The 17010-nt window shown below is 43.5% G+C and overlaps 1 protein-coding gene across 1 annotated transcript in view; it reads left to right on the plus strand.

Annotated features, from left to right (window-relative positions):
• Positions 1-951: 951 nt before the first annotated feature.
• PTPRM (protein tyrosine phosphatase receptor type M) overlaps positions 952-17010 on the plus strand; it is a 525104-nt gene continuing 509045 nt past the window's right edge. Inside the window, exon 1 of the mRNA XM_077352746.1 lies at positions 952-1418. Within this exon, the coding sequence (XP_077208861.1) occupies positions 1346-1418 (73 nt within the window). The 5' untranslated portion in view covers positions 952-1345. The remainder of the gene's footprint in view (positions 1419-17010) is intronic.

The raw sequence follows: 17010 nt of genomic DNA on the forward strand, positions 1-17010 counted from the left end.
GCTATGAACAACTCCATACCAGTGGAGTCAGTGGACAGGGCTTTTTATCTTACTGCTATCGCAGTCGCAACTCATGCTATAATAATGTTATTCCATTTCCATACTGTAACAACAGCATATTCTTATCATACTGTTCTGTGATCAACATAACCCGCTCCATGACAGTAAAGCCTTAATAATTCTTTTAAAATTAAAAGTGCTGGACTTTGGTTTGACCCTGAAACACTTCTCAATGATCCCAGGTGGGTGAAGGCGGGCTAGTGTTTTTTTCTTCTTCTTCTCCAAATTAAAGGACTGTTAATTTGTATATCCTCAGGCATGTTTTCCGTATTTCTGCACACCAATGTTCCGGTAATGACATATGACACTGAAAACCACTGATACCATGGCTGACCATGCATGGCTTACATTGAGCATTTGCTGGCAGGGGGTCCTGGGAATTGTAGTCCATGAACATCTGGAGGACCATAGGTTGACTACCCCGTAGTGTCTTAATGATGTATTAAGAATTGTTTTCACATTCCCCCCCTTTTCTCAACGTTGATTGGAGACTCAGAGCGGTTTACAAATGCTGGGCAGTCCTGCTGGTCTGTTGTAGCTAGAAGAGAGTGTAGCTGCACATTAAAGATTCCAGACAGATTTATAGCCGTTCCCTATCATTTCATCTGTGCGTGGAATGGCTCAGCCTAAGTTGCTGTTGTTCCTAGTCTTGCTAAGACCTCCAGTTATTTCGCTCTGATTTTCCTCTCGCTCAATTCTGGCTGCGTCCTTTCGCATATTCTCCATATTCTCCCCCTCCCTCGTACCTTTTTTTTTTTTTTTTTTTTTTGCTCACCCCAGCCAATTAGCGCGCGCGCGCGCGTGTCCCGTCGACTTGGCCACCCTCCGAAGGCAAAGCGCCGTCCAAACGGGCGGGCTGCCGATTTGGAAGCTCCTCGCCCTCTAGCGGGGGAGAAGCGGCGGTGTCGGCGGCTGGGCGTGACTTGGCGGCTCGCTTTCGGCTGCTTGCTCGCTCGCCTGCCTGCCTGGCTGCCGGGGGGACCGCGAGTCAGTGCGGGGACTGGAGCGAGAGGCACGGAGTTCTTAGCGAAGACGGCGCGCTCTCTCCTTCCTCGCCTAGGCAGCGGCGGCAGCGGCCCGGGGCTGCGCAACAGGGAGCGGGGCTGTCTGGAGTTTCCTGGCAGGCGGGACTGCTGTGAGGCGGAGGGAGCGAGACGGCGTTGGGTCCCCCCTCCCCGCTGGCCGTCGAGAAGGGGCGACGGAGGGGGGCTGAGGCGTCCACCGGAGCCTTCCCCGGCAGGACCTCGGGGGGCCGGAGGGAGGCTCTCCGCGCCAGGAAGGGGCTATGGGGAAAGTTGGAAGTTGCCTGCTGACTTTGGCTGGACTTTTGCTGGCAGCGGGAGCGGAGACGTTCACAGGTAAGGGACGGAGGGCTCGCCTGGCTCTCTTCCTTGGCCTCGGGGAGCCGTCGGGGAGCGTGGGGGACGGGACGGGCCGCCGGGGGCCCGCGGGAGAGCGCTTCCTTCCCCCTCTCCGGGTGTGACCCTCGGAGCTGCTGCGTGCGTGGAGAGCGAGCGAGGGAGACGCCTGGCAGCGAGACGGGAAGTTCAAGGCGCCGGGGGGGGGGGGGGGGAGAGCGAGGGAGGGATCCCGTTAGTTTGGGGCAGGAGTGCAGGCGGCGCAGCGAGGAGGGACTTGGGCAGAGTCTGGCCGAGAGAGCAGAGCGGACCCCGAAGCCAGTCTCCTCACCCGAGGGGGCGGGCGGGCGGGCGGGCGGGCGGGCGGGCGTGGGGGGCGGGGGAGCTCGATTCGAGTCCGGAGCCCAGAAACTTCGTGCAAGTCGGGTGCTGGCCAGCAGTTGCAGGGCGGCGGCGGCGGCGGGAGGGTTGCTCAGTCTTTCCGTTCTCGGTGCGCTTCGTCTGGGCGCGCTGGCTCCAGGCGCCGGGGATGCTTGGGCGGGGGGCGCACAAAGGCCGCTTCGCTGAGTGGGGCGAGCCCGCGGCCGCTTCTCCTCCGCCTCCCCGTGATCAGCTTGGCCTCAAGGTCGCCCCCACCCGCCTCCCCGCGCCGAGTCCTTTGGGTGGTGTCGTGCCGTGGCGGGTGGGTGGCTGGGTTGACCAAATGCCAAGGAGGACGAAGCTTCCGAGGAAGGAAGGCGGGGGTGGGGGGAGCTTCTGGCCACCCTGGCAGTCGGTTAGCGTGCTTCCGACGGGGCGAGTCCTCGGCCCGTTCGGGTGACAACTCTGTCGGCACAAAAGAGGAGGGGGGGGGGGCGAGGCACGTGCCGGGTTTCCTTGGCTTCTCGCGTGCCAGGTTTTGCCAGCTGCCAAGCAGTGACAGCGGCGCTCATCAAGGCATAACTTTTTAATTATACCTGGCAGGCTTTTGCTTCACTATCCCTGCTGCTGTGACTCTTTCCTCTGGACCACCTCCAGAGTATGTAACAAATCAGCTTGCTTGAAATTATGGTGGCTATATTTCCAAGACTCAAACCCCTAATTTTGGTCTGCCTTGCGAAACAGTTAGCTGCACATAGTTGGAAGGAATGAGTAACATCAGTTCTTTTTGCTATTGTTTTTCACATGAAGTTTGAACTGTAAAAAAAACAGGACAGAAATTCAAGACATCTGGGCTCCAACTTCACTTTGGAAGTAGGACTGTGGTAGCCTGCCTTGCAGGATACGTGGGGTTCTGCTTTCTCTTATAGACATACTCTGATTTCATGCAAGTCCCAGGTTGTGCTTACTGTAGATAAGCAGCCTGCATTTTCTCAAACTTTGCTGTGTTTGCAGGAGGTTCATTAGAAGAGAGGTGTTCCAGAGGTTTGCCTTGATATGAAATAGAGCAGAGAGGAAAGACTCTCCCCGCCTCCCCCTTCTCTGGTTTCAGTGAGGCTATGCGAATTATGAAACCTTACCCACAGGAGTGTTATTGAACACCTCCAAGGCCAGACTTCAATAAGTTCTTGCCTTATTAGGGTGAAGTCATGCCTAAGATGCCATGATCTGCATGAAATTGTCAAAAATGTTGTGTGTGTGGGGAGTATCATTTTCTGTTTGTTGTTGTTATTTATTAAATTTCTTATCCACTGCTCCCAGCAAGCTGGCTTCCAGCGGGTTACAACATTAAAACCCCACAGTAAAATATAAACAGTCCCTGCATTAAAACCCATTCCTTCAAGGACAGCGCTAAGCCTCCCCGCTTAACCCTCACCCCCCCCCCCATAAACATGCACACAAGTTGCAAAATTTGTATCACAGCCTGGGCTTTAAAAGCACTGCTTGCCTGCTTAAAAACAATTGTCCATCATTGTCCCATTCAGTTTTTGGTAGTGGTGTTAGTTTTCTTAAAGTATAGTTTTAAAGTTTTCTTAAATATAGTTAAATGGGATACTTACTCCAGTTCACAGTGTTGGAGTCAGCATTGCTACGCACGGAATGGAAGGTTCTGGGCTAAAAAGAAGTATAGTTATTAGTGCAATTCTAAGAACCCTTCTAAATTCATTGAAGTCAATGAGTGTAGAATGGTATCACTGCTCTTAGGACAGGACTGCAAGTGCAGAATGGTATGCCTTATATGACACACCTATGATTTGATCTCATTAAGCATAGAGTATGGGTTGTTGCACACATTGTTGATGTGCAGAGGTAGTGCATAAACAGTTTTGGTTTTTGCTGTAACATGTTTAAAATCCTATTGAGCTTTCCATGGTTATACTTCGCCATTACAGTGACTGGAGGTCACTGCGCTAAATTCATAGCACAGTTGCAGTACCTATAGAATGAATAGCTGCCACTGTTATCTCTAGTCATATCTTGCCACACAGGTAACAAGTTTACAGTCACAACAATTTTTTTTAGAGTTTTTAAGAGTTGAACAATGAATTTTCACATTTGTATATCTATACACCATATACTGTATTTTTATTGGAAGTTTTTCAACGTTTTTATTCAGGCATTCTTCATTAGGTTACACTTCCCTGGAAAATAACCATTTGAGTTCAGTAGCACACAAAAGCTCACAGCTGATCTTAAAGGTGCCATTGGACTCAAATTTTGTTCTTCTACTTCGGACCAACACTGCTACCGACCTGGATCTATCATCAGGGAAAAGTATGAGCAAAAGTCATGAGAAATTCATTCTGCAATTTAAAAGTTTCTGTTGCTGTTCTAAATTTTTAAGAAAACGTTCAGTTTTTTTATTGAATTTTGCTATGCTTTGCTTATTCTTAATGGACAAATTTGGAGCTGTGAATTCATTCATTTAAAATTTAGAATTCTCCTGGGACCTGAAGGTGGTGAGGCAAAAATGACAAATTCATGTCAGGATCCAACCAATTACTTCTTTGAGTAGAATAAAAAATGGTTGCGATTTATGTCCAAGATGTCATTTATGTAAAATACTAAAAGGTTGTTTGAGTCTTTTGGCCTCATCATAAATTCTTTTTAAAAGTACACCACTTTGATGTTAGGAACCTAGAATCTCATCCTGGGCCTAATTAATGTGCTTAATCTTTATTTTGCTGTATTTCAGAAATCTGTATTTAATGACAGCAATTGAAGCATGATAGTAGAAAAAGTTAAATATTAAAAAGTAGGATCTGATTTTGTTTCTTCATTTAGTTCTTTAGCAGATTATCCATGCCATAGAAAACAAACTACTTCTCAAAATGAATTTTTTTCAATTGAAGTAGGTTACAAACTGAAGAGATGCCACTGACAACTTAATCTTAAATGTTAGGTTTTGTATAAAATGAAAAGTCTAGCCCTGGTAGGTTCTGTCAAGTATCAGCTGAAATGGACGGCACAGAGAAGTGTAATGGAATGAAAACTATGATTTTTTATAAAAGACTCTTTTTGCCTTCTAGAAATTGATGCTTTATGTTTATAACACTGGTTTGTCCTGGAAAAGTCTACTATTACTTGTACAGTTACTTCACATTGTATTAAGTGGCAGAAAAAAACAGCTTGCTAGCTGTTGCCTCAGTCCCCCCAACTGCTTGTTCACACTGGTTAGGGGTGCAGCTTAATATTTTAATAGTGCAGCTGAAATCCACATGTGTTAGCACTGACACAGTTCCTGACTACTGGGTTTTGGATTTTTATATTCTTAGTCAAAAGTGAATGTTTGAACTTCTTGTAGTTAGGAAACACCTGAGTGCATGTGCAAAATGGTTTTGTATTGTACAGCAAATCATTTTCACCCTACTTTTCATGCCATGGCGTCAACTACCATCTTGTTCTAGTTCTCTCATTGAACCACTGGGGAGTAAAAGTAGATTCAGATCTGGAAAGGAATCTTATCATTTCCCAAAAAAACGTTTGCAGAGAAATGGTTAGTTATAATTTTAAGATAATGAAATTAGAGAGTGGAGTGATTTGACATGGTCCTCTGTACTCTGATTTTAATACGACGTTTTCATTTTTTTAAAAATCTACTTTTAATGTTTATGTTTAATGCAGTGCTGTGTATGGTTCTAAACACTAAACTACAGTCCTGTGTAAAGTTACTTTGGCTCTGTGGAGCCAAGAATTAGTTTATATATTTATATTTATTTATATTTATATTTGTTAACTGCCATTCCTGGACCCAGCCGGCTCGTGATGGTTTACAGCAAAATTAAAGCCTACCTAAAATACACACAGTATTATAAAACAATAGTGGCAGCAAAAAAAACAGTCTAAAAACCTCCTGCCTCTCACCATCCTATAGTAGCAGCCACAACTGCACCCACATCCATGGGGGGGGGAGATCTACTGGCGATACACGGCCTATGGGGCCTATATCGGGAGGTAACCATTCTTCTTAGCCTGGCCTTAACCAAATGCCTGGTGGAAGGGCTCCGTTTTGCAGGCCCTTCCGGGAGCTCATTCCGCCATGTCGGGGCCAAGACCGAAAAGGCCCTGGTTGAGGCCAGGCATGTCTCCCAGGGTCCAGCGACAACCAACTGATTCAAACTCACAGAGCAAAAAGCCCTGTGGGGGGCATAGGGAGACAAGCAGTCCCTCAGATAAATGGGGCCAAGGCCGCAGATGGCCTTAAAGGTAAGAACCTAAACCTTAAATCAGATCTGGAATATAATTGGTAACCAGTGCAGCTGCCTCAGCACAGTCTGGACTGGACTGTTCCGTTGCTGGTGATCAATAAGAGTTGATGTTTTGAACACTAGTGTCTCCATACCTTTTTGAACTTATTATTCAGTACAATCCATATCAGACTTGCCTGGTGTTACTTATTACAAAATTATTCTGGTCAGTCACTGATTAAAATGGTGCTCTTATTATGATAATATGCAAGAGAAAAGTACATCCTACAGTATATTACAACGATGTAATTACACTGAAGAACTCCTATAATGTAGGTTTGGTCTCACAGTTTAGTTTCTCTCTCTCTCACTCTCTCTCTCTCTCTCTCTCTCTCTCTCTCTCTCTCTCTCTAGTAATCTTCTGGATTGACAATTGCAGAGAACAAAGAGAAAAAAGTTGTTCATTTAAAAGTTGTTTATCACACTGCAGTAATGTAACAGTTAATGGGAAACAGTGATTATCCCATCCTTGATATTTTTCTGCTAAGAAAATGATCTAGTCAGTTGTGATGCATATATCTGATTTTCCCATTAGGAACTTAACTGGCTCCAAACAACAGCCACTCCTTAGTTTTTTATTTAAAAAATTCATCAGAGAATTGAGCTGTAGTTGCTGTGGTTAGCAACTGGGCTATACTGGAATCACACACCCCTCCCCATGGGGATGCTGTGGACATGCATGTCTACTTCTGCATGTCCATGGAGCTTTTCGGCTTATGTTTCTGATGACAGCCCGGGTGCTACGTGCCAAACAACTTTTAGGAGTGGAATAGAGTTTTTAAGAGACGATGATCTGTCATTCAGACAAAAATAGGTATAGTTCTGTATTCATGTAGCAGACTCTTAATTCTTCAGACCCTATCTTTATTTGTTTAAATTTAAGTTTAAATTACAAATGGTCTTGTCTTGGATAATGAAGTTGAGCAATGTAATAAGATTGCAGCATATGCGTTATCTGGTTCCAAACACCTGACTTTTAGTTATTGGTTTCAGTTGAACAGATGGACATAAAAACAAACAAATGTAACATTTTTATAGGCACTGTTAAGCAGGTTTTCAATATGTCCCATTAGATTCATGGGTAGTTTGAAATGCAGATACCTGGTTTTGTAAAAATGCATTTATTTGTTTTTCATATACTCCCTGATAGTACTAACCATAAATTCAGTTGTTTTCAGTTTGTTCTCCCTTGTGCCTTCAGTGGTATTTAGATTTTCATTTCAAAAGTATGATGTATTGCAGTTATAAAGTCTTGTTTGCTGTGATCTACTGCTGATCACTAGGTGTAGCTGCATCTCTAAATCCACATTCCTAAGCTAAGCACAATGTAGGGTTGTGTGCTGGGTTTACTGAACTTGGCACATCATGAGCTTGAGACATGAAAAAGTATTTAAGGCATTTGGAGTGATTTGAAAGCATGATGTAACATAAGCCATGTACCTTTTGGAGGAAAATAAACCACTAAAAGAACAGAAACCATGCATGCCTGTGTAATAATTTATTTGCTTTCTGTTTCTATTTGCTGTTGGTGCTAATGGAGTAAAATAATTTGGTGTTTGCCAAAAAAGAGCAGTACGTTTTTTGAGGTACTAATTTCTCAGGGTTCAAAAAAGTGAAAACGTTTACATCATATAAAATTTCACTATATGAAGAAACAGGTTTCAAATTGTCTTTTGATCACCTATGCATTAAACATTATGACCATTATGACCATAATGTTTAATGAGTGTGAACTGAGTGAATAATGTGCTGGCCCGTGGGGACTTTGGTCTTGCTTTTCTCTGCAGACTTCTTAACCAAGTGCTGCATTCTAGAACCTTTTTGTACATAAAGGAAGTTTCAAAAAGCTGTCATGAATTCTGCTGGGCACATGCCAGCCTGTGGGTACTCTTAAAATAAGTGATTTTTGTTTTTAAACTTGGCTGAAAAACTTTAGGAGTGGTTTTTGTTATTGTCACATGGGTGCCTGAACTTTTTGTGGATATATACTAGCAGTATTTTGTATATACTAGCAGTAACCAAAATACCATTTGGCATGTACTGATTGAAGAGATTAAAGAGCTAAAATGAGTGGTACAAAAAGCAGAGTATACTACCTGTCACCCTTTGCCACTTAATCAGTGGCATAGTAAACTTGGCTCTGTCCTGGGACATTCACAGGGAGTTCCAAAGGCTGAGTTATAATTAGAGTGAGAGCATAAGAGCTGTGTGATAAGATACTCAGTGTAATCCATTGCAACTGGCATTTGGTTACCCCCTCCAATGTAAAATGTAGTAGGAATAATCTTGGAAGGATGTGAAAGCTGCCATGCAAATTTCATCCTAATAAACTATTTAGTTTCAAAAAATATTATTTAAATATTAACAATTTCAAAATTTATCTAGCCCACATACATATTAAATGCTATGCTTGCTGGTAAGAGAAATTAGTGTGTTAGTGCACAGGCTAGCGTTGGAAAATATGTGTATCTTTATTGTTTAATTGTTTTATGGGAGAATCTTTAGCACCCTGGATGGTCATTGATAGTTAGGTGTATTTGTACATAGCTAAAGGTATTTGCAATGAACAATGACTAATTTTTTAAAACAGACCAATAAGTACTTCTTCACAAAACACATAGCTACTCTCCAGCATAGATTGTCCTCATGAGTTATGAAGCGTAAGTGTCTTTAAAAGGGTTGAATACATTTATAAAGGATAGTCCAGTTAAAGTTTAATTTCAAAGACTCTTAGAAATGCATAATGCCTCTCTCTCCCATTTAGATTCTGGGAACAAACACGGAATGGATATGACCATTGTCCATAGTGTAAGTGTCTCTAGGAGCCTTAGGTTTACCTGTTGTCTAGAATGCTCATTTAGACAGCTTTTGTCCTTGACACATCATGTTAGTTTCTGTATTCAGTATGCAGTGTGTTGCTTGGAGGTGAATAGTAGTTCACATGAAGTCTTGACTTTCTGAGGAGGCCAGAGTGACTGACTTTTGAGTCATATGCTGGTGGCTGTGTTATTCTTTATTCTGCAAACAAGCTGACTGCAATGTAATCCATAAATAGAAGGGCTATATGCATACTTGTTTATAGCTGAGAAACAAGATGCCCCACCACAATGAGATGGGCAGAAGCTTCTCAGCTTTGATTGGACGATTAACTGGTTGTAAAATAATTTAAAATGCATGCTAACCACTGTAGAGTTAACCATGGATTTAGGTGAATGAAAAGACTGGAACTCTTGTGGTCTGCCATATTAATGTTCAGGTACTGTTCTCATGGCTTGACAGAATGATTGAACTCCACACTGTAGTCTAACAACACTTAATTAAGTTTCATTATTATGACTTGGTAGAAATACGTAACATATTGGAGAATCTTGTTACTATATTGAATGACACCTAAAATGCTGATCATAAACTGCTTGTGGGATTAAATGTAATCTGCAATGGCAGTGTAGGTGCACTTTTAATAAAGTTGCTAAAAACAATTTTTGAGCTTGTCAGTTTCTGTGTAGCTCCTCAGGAAGCTGTTGTTTTCCTATTTGTTTATGTCATGTTGATGAACTACATATCTAGACATGTATACAGTCAATATATGCACAATTTTACTATTTATTCTTTGACAAATTTTGCTTGGCTATAGGAGTCACCCCCAAATCCACCCCAGACACATCTTTAATTCTTACAGGGTTTGAATTGGCCGGGGTGCTTTAGACTAAGCCAAGGTGACCTGTATGGTCCTTTCCAACTCGATGACTCTAAAATTAATGACCATATTTGCTAATGCTTGCTCCCCCAAACCTAATCCTAGGCTCTTTACAGCATCTCATAATTTTGTTAAAGCTATGATAGAAATATTATAATATAGAATATGAGTGAGCAGTCTTGTTCACCAAAACAAAAAGCTAATTTTTAATCCTAACCTCATAATTCCTTTATTGCTTTCAAAAGCTCAATTTGATTGAATAGTATAGAGGGCAACTAGTTAAGAAATTAATTCATCCACAACGATTGAATGGTATCACATTTATCTACAAACCAGCAATGGCAAGAACATCATGCTCATTTATTTTTTATGTTGTACCCTGGATGGAGTGCAGCTATCAGTGGCTCACTCTGCCAGGAACCTGGGCACTATACTTGATGCCTCCCCCTCAATGGAGGCTCAGCTCGCGATGGTAGCATGGCTGGCATTCTACCACCTTCGCCAAGCCAAACTACTAGTGCCCTACTTGGCTCCTGAACACCTAGCCACAGTGATACTCGCTCTATGCAGGCCTGCCCTTAACTTTTATCCAGAAACTGCAACTAGTCCAGAACGCAGCCGCCATGGTCCTTACAGCAACAACTCAGAGGTCCCACATTCAGCCCATCCTCCAGCAGCTGCGCTGGCTTTCGGTTGAATTCTGGATCAGACTTAGGTCCATTCCGCATGACTTTAATATAGCACTAGTATTACATTTTGTTTTCGCCACTAAAACTACGTTCCGCATGACGTCGTGAGCAATCTGCAACATTCCTGCCACACTAGCGCCAAAATCGCTTTGTTGTAGCGATTTCCGGGGAATCCAGAAAAGTGGATTCACCCTCAGAAAATCGGTACACTCTTGCCAACAACCTGCAACACTTGCGAAAAAAGACCTGTGCCTTCTCAATGTAGCGGCTGCAGCAAAGTCCCTCCCCCTGGCTCTCTCTCCTCCGAACTTTTGGCGAAGCGATTGCCATTTTTTCCCCTCGGAGCGGGGAAAGCAACGAACCAGCGAGGCTTCATTCACCCAGCGAGGCTTCTCCGGCTACAATCCATCCACAGAAGTGCTTTAAAGCACTCCCCTAAGTCCCCAAGCACAACACAGCCCCCCTGTTTGCCAGTTCCCTTTAATTTCGGCCAAAAATCGCGCCCATGCGGGGGGGATTTTTTTTTCACTCAGGGAAGCGTGGTAACGATGACTCGCCAGCTCACACGCCAGCTAGATGGGTCTCTACGTTGCGAGGAATCAAGGCATATTCGTTGAAACGTGTGTGTGTGTGTATTTTAAACTGTGCTTAAAGGAAAAGGGGCTTTTCGGGAGCATGATAACAACCGCCGATTGGCTGTTCCGTTTGATTGACGACCAGGGGCGGGAACAAGCACAGAAAAAAATCGCTTCCTTTCTAGCGATTCCTGCGAGACCCGGAAACCTGTGGGGAACGAATGAAACGCTACTGGATTCCACTATAAATGAAGGTATGCGGAACGCCAAGATTCCACTATTTAAAATAGCGTTTCCGCTTTGTGAAAGCAATTGGCAACATTGGTCTTTGTGCGGAATGGGCCTTAAGGTTCTGATTATCACCTTCAAGGCCATATGTGTTCTGGGCCCAGTGTACATGATAACAACCGCCGATTGGCTGTTCCGTTTGATTGACGGCCAGGGGCGGGAACAAGCACAGAAAAAAATCGCTTCCTTTCTACCGATTCCTGCGAGACCGGAAACCTGTGGGGAACGAATGAAACGCTACTGGATTCCACTATAAATGAAGGTATGCGGAACGCCAAGATTCCACTATTTAAAATAGCGTTTCCGCTTTGTGAAAGCAATTGGCAACATTGGTCCTTGTGCGGAATGGGCCTTAAGGTTCTGATTATCACCTTCAAGGCCATATGTGTTGTGGGCCCAGTGTACACTGCCCCTCTGCTTACAACCCCCATAGAGCTCTAGCAATTTCAACTTCCTGGTGATCCCTGGCCCCAGAGAAGCTCACTTGGCCTCAACCAGGGTCAGAGCTTTCTCTATCCTGGCCCCCACCTGGTGGAACAAGCTTCCAGAGGAGATCAGGGCCCTGATGGAACTTGAACAGTTAGGGCCATTTCGCACGGCTTCAAAGTAGCACAATGGTTGCTATTTGGAAACGCTACTAATTTGCCATAACCCACGACGTCGTAGACAATCTGCAACAATCCTGAAACCAATCAGCAAAAAGCGCTTCGTTGTGGCGCTTTCAGGGGAATCCAGAAAAGTGGATTCACCCTCCGGATAGCGAAACACTCCTGCAACCAATCTGCAACAGTAGCGCTAAAGACCTGTGCGTTACCATTGTTGCTGGTTCTTCAAAGTCCCTCCCCCTGGCTCTCTCCTCCAAACTTCCGGCGAAGCGATCGCCATTTTTTTTTCTCCGAGCGAGCGGGGATAAACGCACCGGCGAGCCTCTTTCTGTTTAGAGGCTTCCCTGGCTTCAGTCCTTCACCTTTAGTCACTAAGCACAAAGCACTGAAAAGCCCGTTTGCTGAAATAAAGTCCCTTTATTTTTTACAAATAAATTCAGCCGAAAATCGGGCCCGTGAGAGGGGGGGGAGATTTTTTTTTAATCACTCGAGGCAGCGTGCAAACGATCATACAATCAAACGACAGCTCACATTAGGCAGCTGGATGGGTCTCTCCGTAGCAACGAATCTACCTAGATTCGTTGCTATGGGTTGTTTTTTTTTTTTTAAAACCTTTCTTAAAGGGAAAGGGGCTGTTTGGGAGCATGCTAACGGCTGCCCATTGGCTGCTTGACGGCCAGGGGCGGGACGAGCTTGGCAATAGCGCTTCCTTTCTAGCGATTTCTGCCGAGACCGGAAGCCTGTGGGAAACGCTAAAAAACGCAACTGATTCCACTACAAAGGCAGGTATGCATAACGACGAATTCCACTATTTTAAATGGCGATTTTTCATTCCGCAAACAATTTGCAACAAAGATCCCTGTGCGAAAAGGCCCTTAGTGAAAACTAAGCCAGAACCTAGCACTCTCTTGAAACCAAAAACTAACTCCAGTTACTACAGGGCAGGAAGCCCCTTATTCTGCTGCTGTGAGATTCTCTGCCAGTTCCATGTGGTGACTTTTTCTCTTTCCAATCTTTATCCATTGCAAGCCTGTATAGCAGAGGTCAAGTTCAGTAGACCTTTTCTTGACGTCTAGATATGACAAAGAAAATTCTATGACTAAATTGTAGGAGTATTTTGGGGTCTGTAAGACACTGTCAAGTGGATGAGTGTAGTTGCTATTCCTAGCTTCTTGTAAATTAATAGTTCTTAATCCCAACTATCTGCATGCTGCAAAGCAGACTATTGAGTAAGTAAACATGGACAGGTATTTTCCAGCATTTATTATTATGATTGACTTGAAACGAATGGGGTGAATTTGACAGCCACAGCAGGCAGTAATTATGGAAAGATAAGAATAGTTGCTGTTATTCAAAAGTCCGTTACATTTTTCAAGTGTAAGGGTTATAATAATTTCTGGGTGACTTACCTTTATGTGAAATATATATTTGCTTAGATTGGTGATGGCAGTAGTACTTTCATATTAAAATGAACCCAAGACTAATATGAAGACAATTTAAGACTGGATATTAGAACTAAAAATTAGCACTTCTACCGTCTTAAATGCTTATCGGAGAATTGTGCACAGATGCTTTTTGATAGCTATATTTTTGTTTCCATAGGGTCTTATCAATGTGGCATTGTAGAATTATTAATTGTGGGAAAATTACAAAAATAACATCGAAAGCAAGATGGATCTGGAACTGATTTTCCTTAGTTTGCTTGTTAGGAAAGAGGGATGCAGTTATGGAGAAACTTTTGATCCTTTGTTTCATATAACATCTGTCCAGCATCTAGTCCAATCCCTGCACTATGCAGGACACTCACATCCCTATCACTCATCTACTGTAACCTGACACCACCTTGAGCCTTCACAGAATCAGCCTCTCTGTCAGATGGCTATCTAGCCTCTGTTTAAAAATTTCCAAAGATGGAGAACCCACCACTTCCCAAGGAAGCCTGTTCCACTGAGAAACCACTCTGTCAGGAACTTCTTCCTGATGTTTAGACGGAATTTCTTTGGAATTAATTTCATCCCATTGGTTCTGGTCCGTCCCTCTGGGGCAAGACAGAACAACTCTGCTCCATCCTCTATATGGCAGCCTTTTAAATATTAGAAGATGGTTATCAAATCCCCACTCAGTCGTCTCCTCTCTAGGCTAAACAGACCAAACTCCCCCAACATTTCTTCATACGTCTTGGTCTCTAAACCCCTCACCATCTTTGTTGCCTTCCTCTGGACACGCTCCAGTTTGTCTACATCCCTCTTCAACTGGGGTGCCCAAAACTGAACTCAGTACTCCAAGTGAGGTCAAACCAGAGCAGAGTACAGCGGTACCATCACCTCCCATGATCTGGACATGATACTCTGTTTGATGCAGCCCAAAATCCCATTTGTCTTTTTAGCCACTGAGTCACACTGCTGACTCATGTTCAGTGTATGGTCTACTAAGACTCCTAGATCCTTTTTGCACATGCTGCTGCCAGAAAAGTCTCCCCAATCTTATATTAGTGTATTTGGTTTTTCTGACCTAAATGCAGAACTTTACATTTGTCCCTATTGAACTTCATTTTGTTCAGTTTAGCCCACTTCTCGAGCCTATCAAGATCATCCTGTATTCTGATTCTGTCTTCGGTTGTGTTTGCTACCGGTCCCAGTTTAGTATTGTCTGAAAATTTAATAAGTATCCCCTCTAATCCCTCATCCACATCATTCATGAATATGTTCAAAAACACAGGCCCCAGGACAAATCCTTGGGGTACTCCACTTGTCACTCTTTTCCAAGAAGATGCTGAACCATTAATAAGTACCCTCTGTTATTGATCCATCTGACAGAACCAGTTATTGATCCACCTGACAGAATTAGTATCCATATCACATTTTACCAACTTGTCAACAAGAATATCATGTGGAACCTTATCAAAAGCTTTACATTAAGATGAAAAATGTTTTAGAATGTAGGGAGTTTTGGAGCTACTGCCTGGAATATTTAAAAAATTACTGTTAGAGTTCCACATTGTCTCACTTCCTGACATTTTGTCTTTTGTGTCTTTCGTGTAGCTGTTTTGTTGTTTCCCCCCACATTGTGCCAGGATTCCCAAGGTGCCCAAAGACTCCAAAAGGTTTGGACTTTGGTCTGAGGATGAAGAAAAACTGGGATAAAACCAACAATGCACTAGCAGAACAAAAGTGAAAAAATGCCCGACGATAGGTGACTGGTTTATTATTGTACAAAGAGCCTACGTGTTTTGCAGTTGGGGGGAACTGAGAATTCACCTAGTGCTGGATCTGTGATGAAGCCTGCATGGCCAAATATGTAGGGGCTTTGCATAAGAATAAGCATGATGTTGCCCTCATCTCTGGTTACCAGGTTGCAGCCATGGAGGGCTGAGTCCAGAAGAGGATGCCCATGGTGCTGGCTGTGGGGAGCCCTGTGAGGGACAGAGCTGGTCACAGGTGCTGAGTGATCTGTGACTGGCCCTTGCCTATTAAAGGGGCTGTGCTCAGCCTCTTTCCCCCTTGGCAGCGTGGCCACAAAACTCTTCCCCCGCTCTCCCTAATTTTTCTGGGTTTTGTCTTTGTATACCTCAAAGGATTGTTGTTTACTTTTCATTGTTTCACTGTTATTGTGAGTCAAAGGTGGTGGCATGGGTGGAGCTGTTTGGGAAAATGCTGAGTCTGTGTACCATCACTGTATGGATGCTGAGTGATGGTGTCACCTCCAGGCTGGCTCAAATTTACGTGTGGAGGAGGGTTACTATTTAGAGGTTCATGCCTGTGGGGTACCCACTGCTTGCCAGCCCCTGGTTTAATTCCAGCTAGCCAGGGGCAACTATGCTCTAGGCCAGGGGTAGTCAAACTGCGGCCCTCCAGATGTCCATGGACTACAATTCCCAGGAGCCCCTGCCAGCAAATGTCAGCAAATGCTGGCAGGGGCTCCTGGGAATTGTAGTCCATGGACATCTGGAGGGCCGCAGTTAGACTACCCCTGCTCTAGGCAGACTGAGTGTTGCATAGATTGGCCACTGGAATCTGTCCTTCCCGGCAGTCTGCTATCCATACAGGGACAGCTCCTTCCATGTTGCCTCATGTTCTTGCTGGGGGTCATAATAAAGCTGTGGCCTTATTTATTCCATAGAATGCATTTGAGTCCTCTTTATCAGCTGTGTCCTTGCCATCTTGCTATGTAAACCGGTTACCTGTTACCTGGCATTGTTTCCCTTTTGCTCTGCTGGCCCCTGGTCTAGGCTGTATTCAGAGCTCTTGATAAGAAGTAAACAATTTTATTAAAAGTTCACATTAAGATGAAAAATTTAAAGCAGTGCTGGAAAATGAATGTCTGCCATTGAACTTTTCAGAAATAGTAATTTCCTTCAATATTATGGTTTATCTTAGTAAAAATGCAACTCTGATTTAATTTACTATACTGAGAATACATATGAATACCGCCTGTTAACTCTTTTAATAATGTATAGCATATTGTCATTTCATTTGGCTGTTTTGTTTGCATAGTATGTATTTTGGCTAGTCCAAGCCATTGCTTTATATGAGATGACTATGGGTATTGCCAATTTCCATTCAGTAAAATTCAAAGCACTAACATATTTCCCATCACTGCATGGAAAATTGAGTTACACCAGAAGAACAGCACTTCAAGCTGTTCTTTATAAGAAACTATATTTGTATATGTTAGATGCAGCAATATATAATAGCATCCAAGCATAGATTCCTTTTTAATCCTCATGTTATCTGTACTTTTATTGGAATGGTTTCTTTGGCGTGCTAATAGGTTGGTTAATTTGTGAACTAATTGTATATAAAGTCAAAACCTTATTACTGCTTTGGGAATCTGCATGGTGACTGGACTGTGGATGAGGAAAAAATGAGCAGGGTTTGGTCCTCTGTGTATCTAAAAGAAGATATAAAGGGAAAAAGAAGGCTATGCTTCAGCAAGACTTGGTGTCTTAGCATTAGAAATGCAATGTTCTTTTCTTGAGCACGTTCTGTACATGATGTGAACTTGCTGCAGACCTTTCGTGTGCGAGGAAAGAAGTAATCCTAAACTATAGGGAATAGGGGGGGAAAGGTGG

This window comes from Paroedura picta, chromosome 9 (genome assembly GCF_049243985.1).
Source record: "Paroedura picta isolate Pp20150507F chromosome 9, Ppicta_v3.0, whole genome shotgun sequence".
NCBI lineage: Eukaryota > Metazoa > Chordata > Lepidosauria > Squamata > Gekkonidae > Paroedura > Paroedura picta.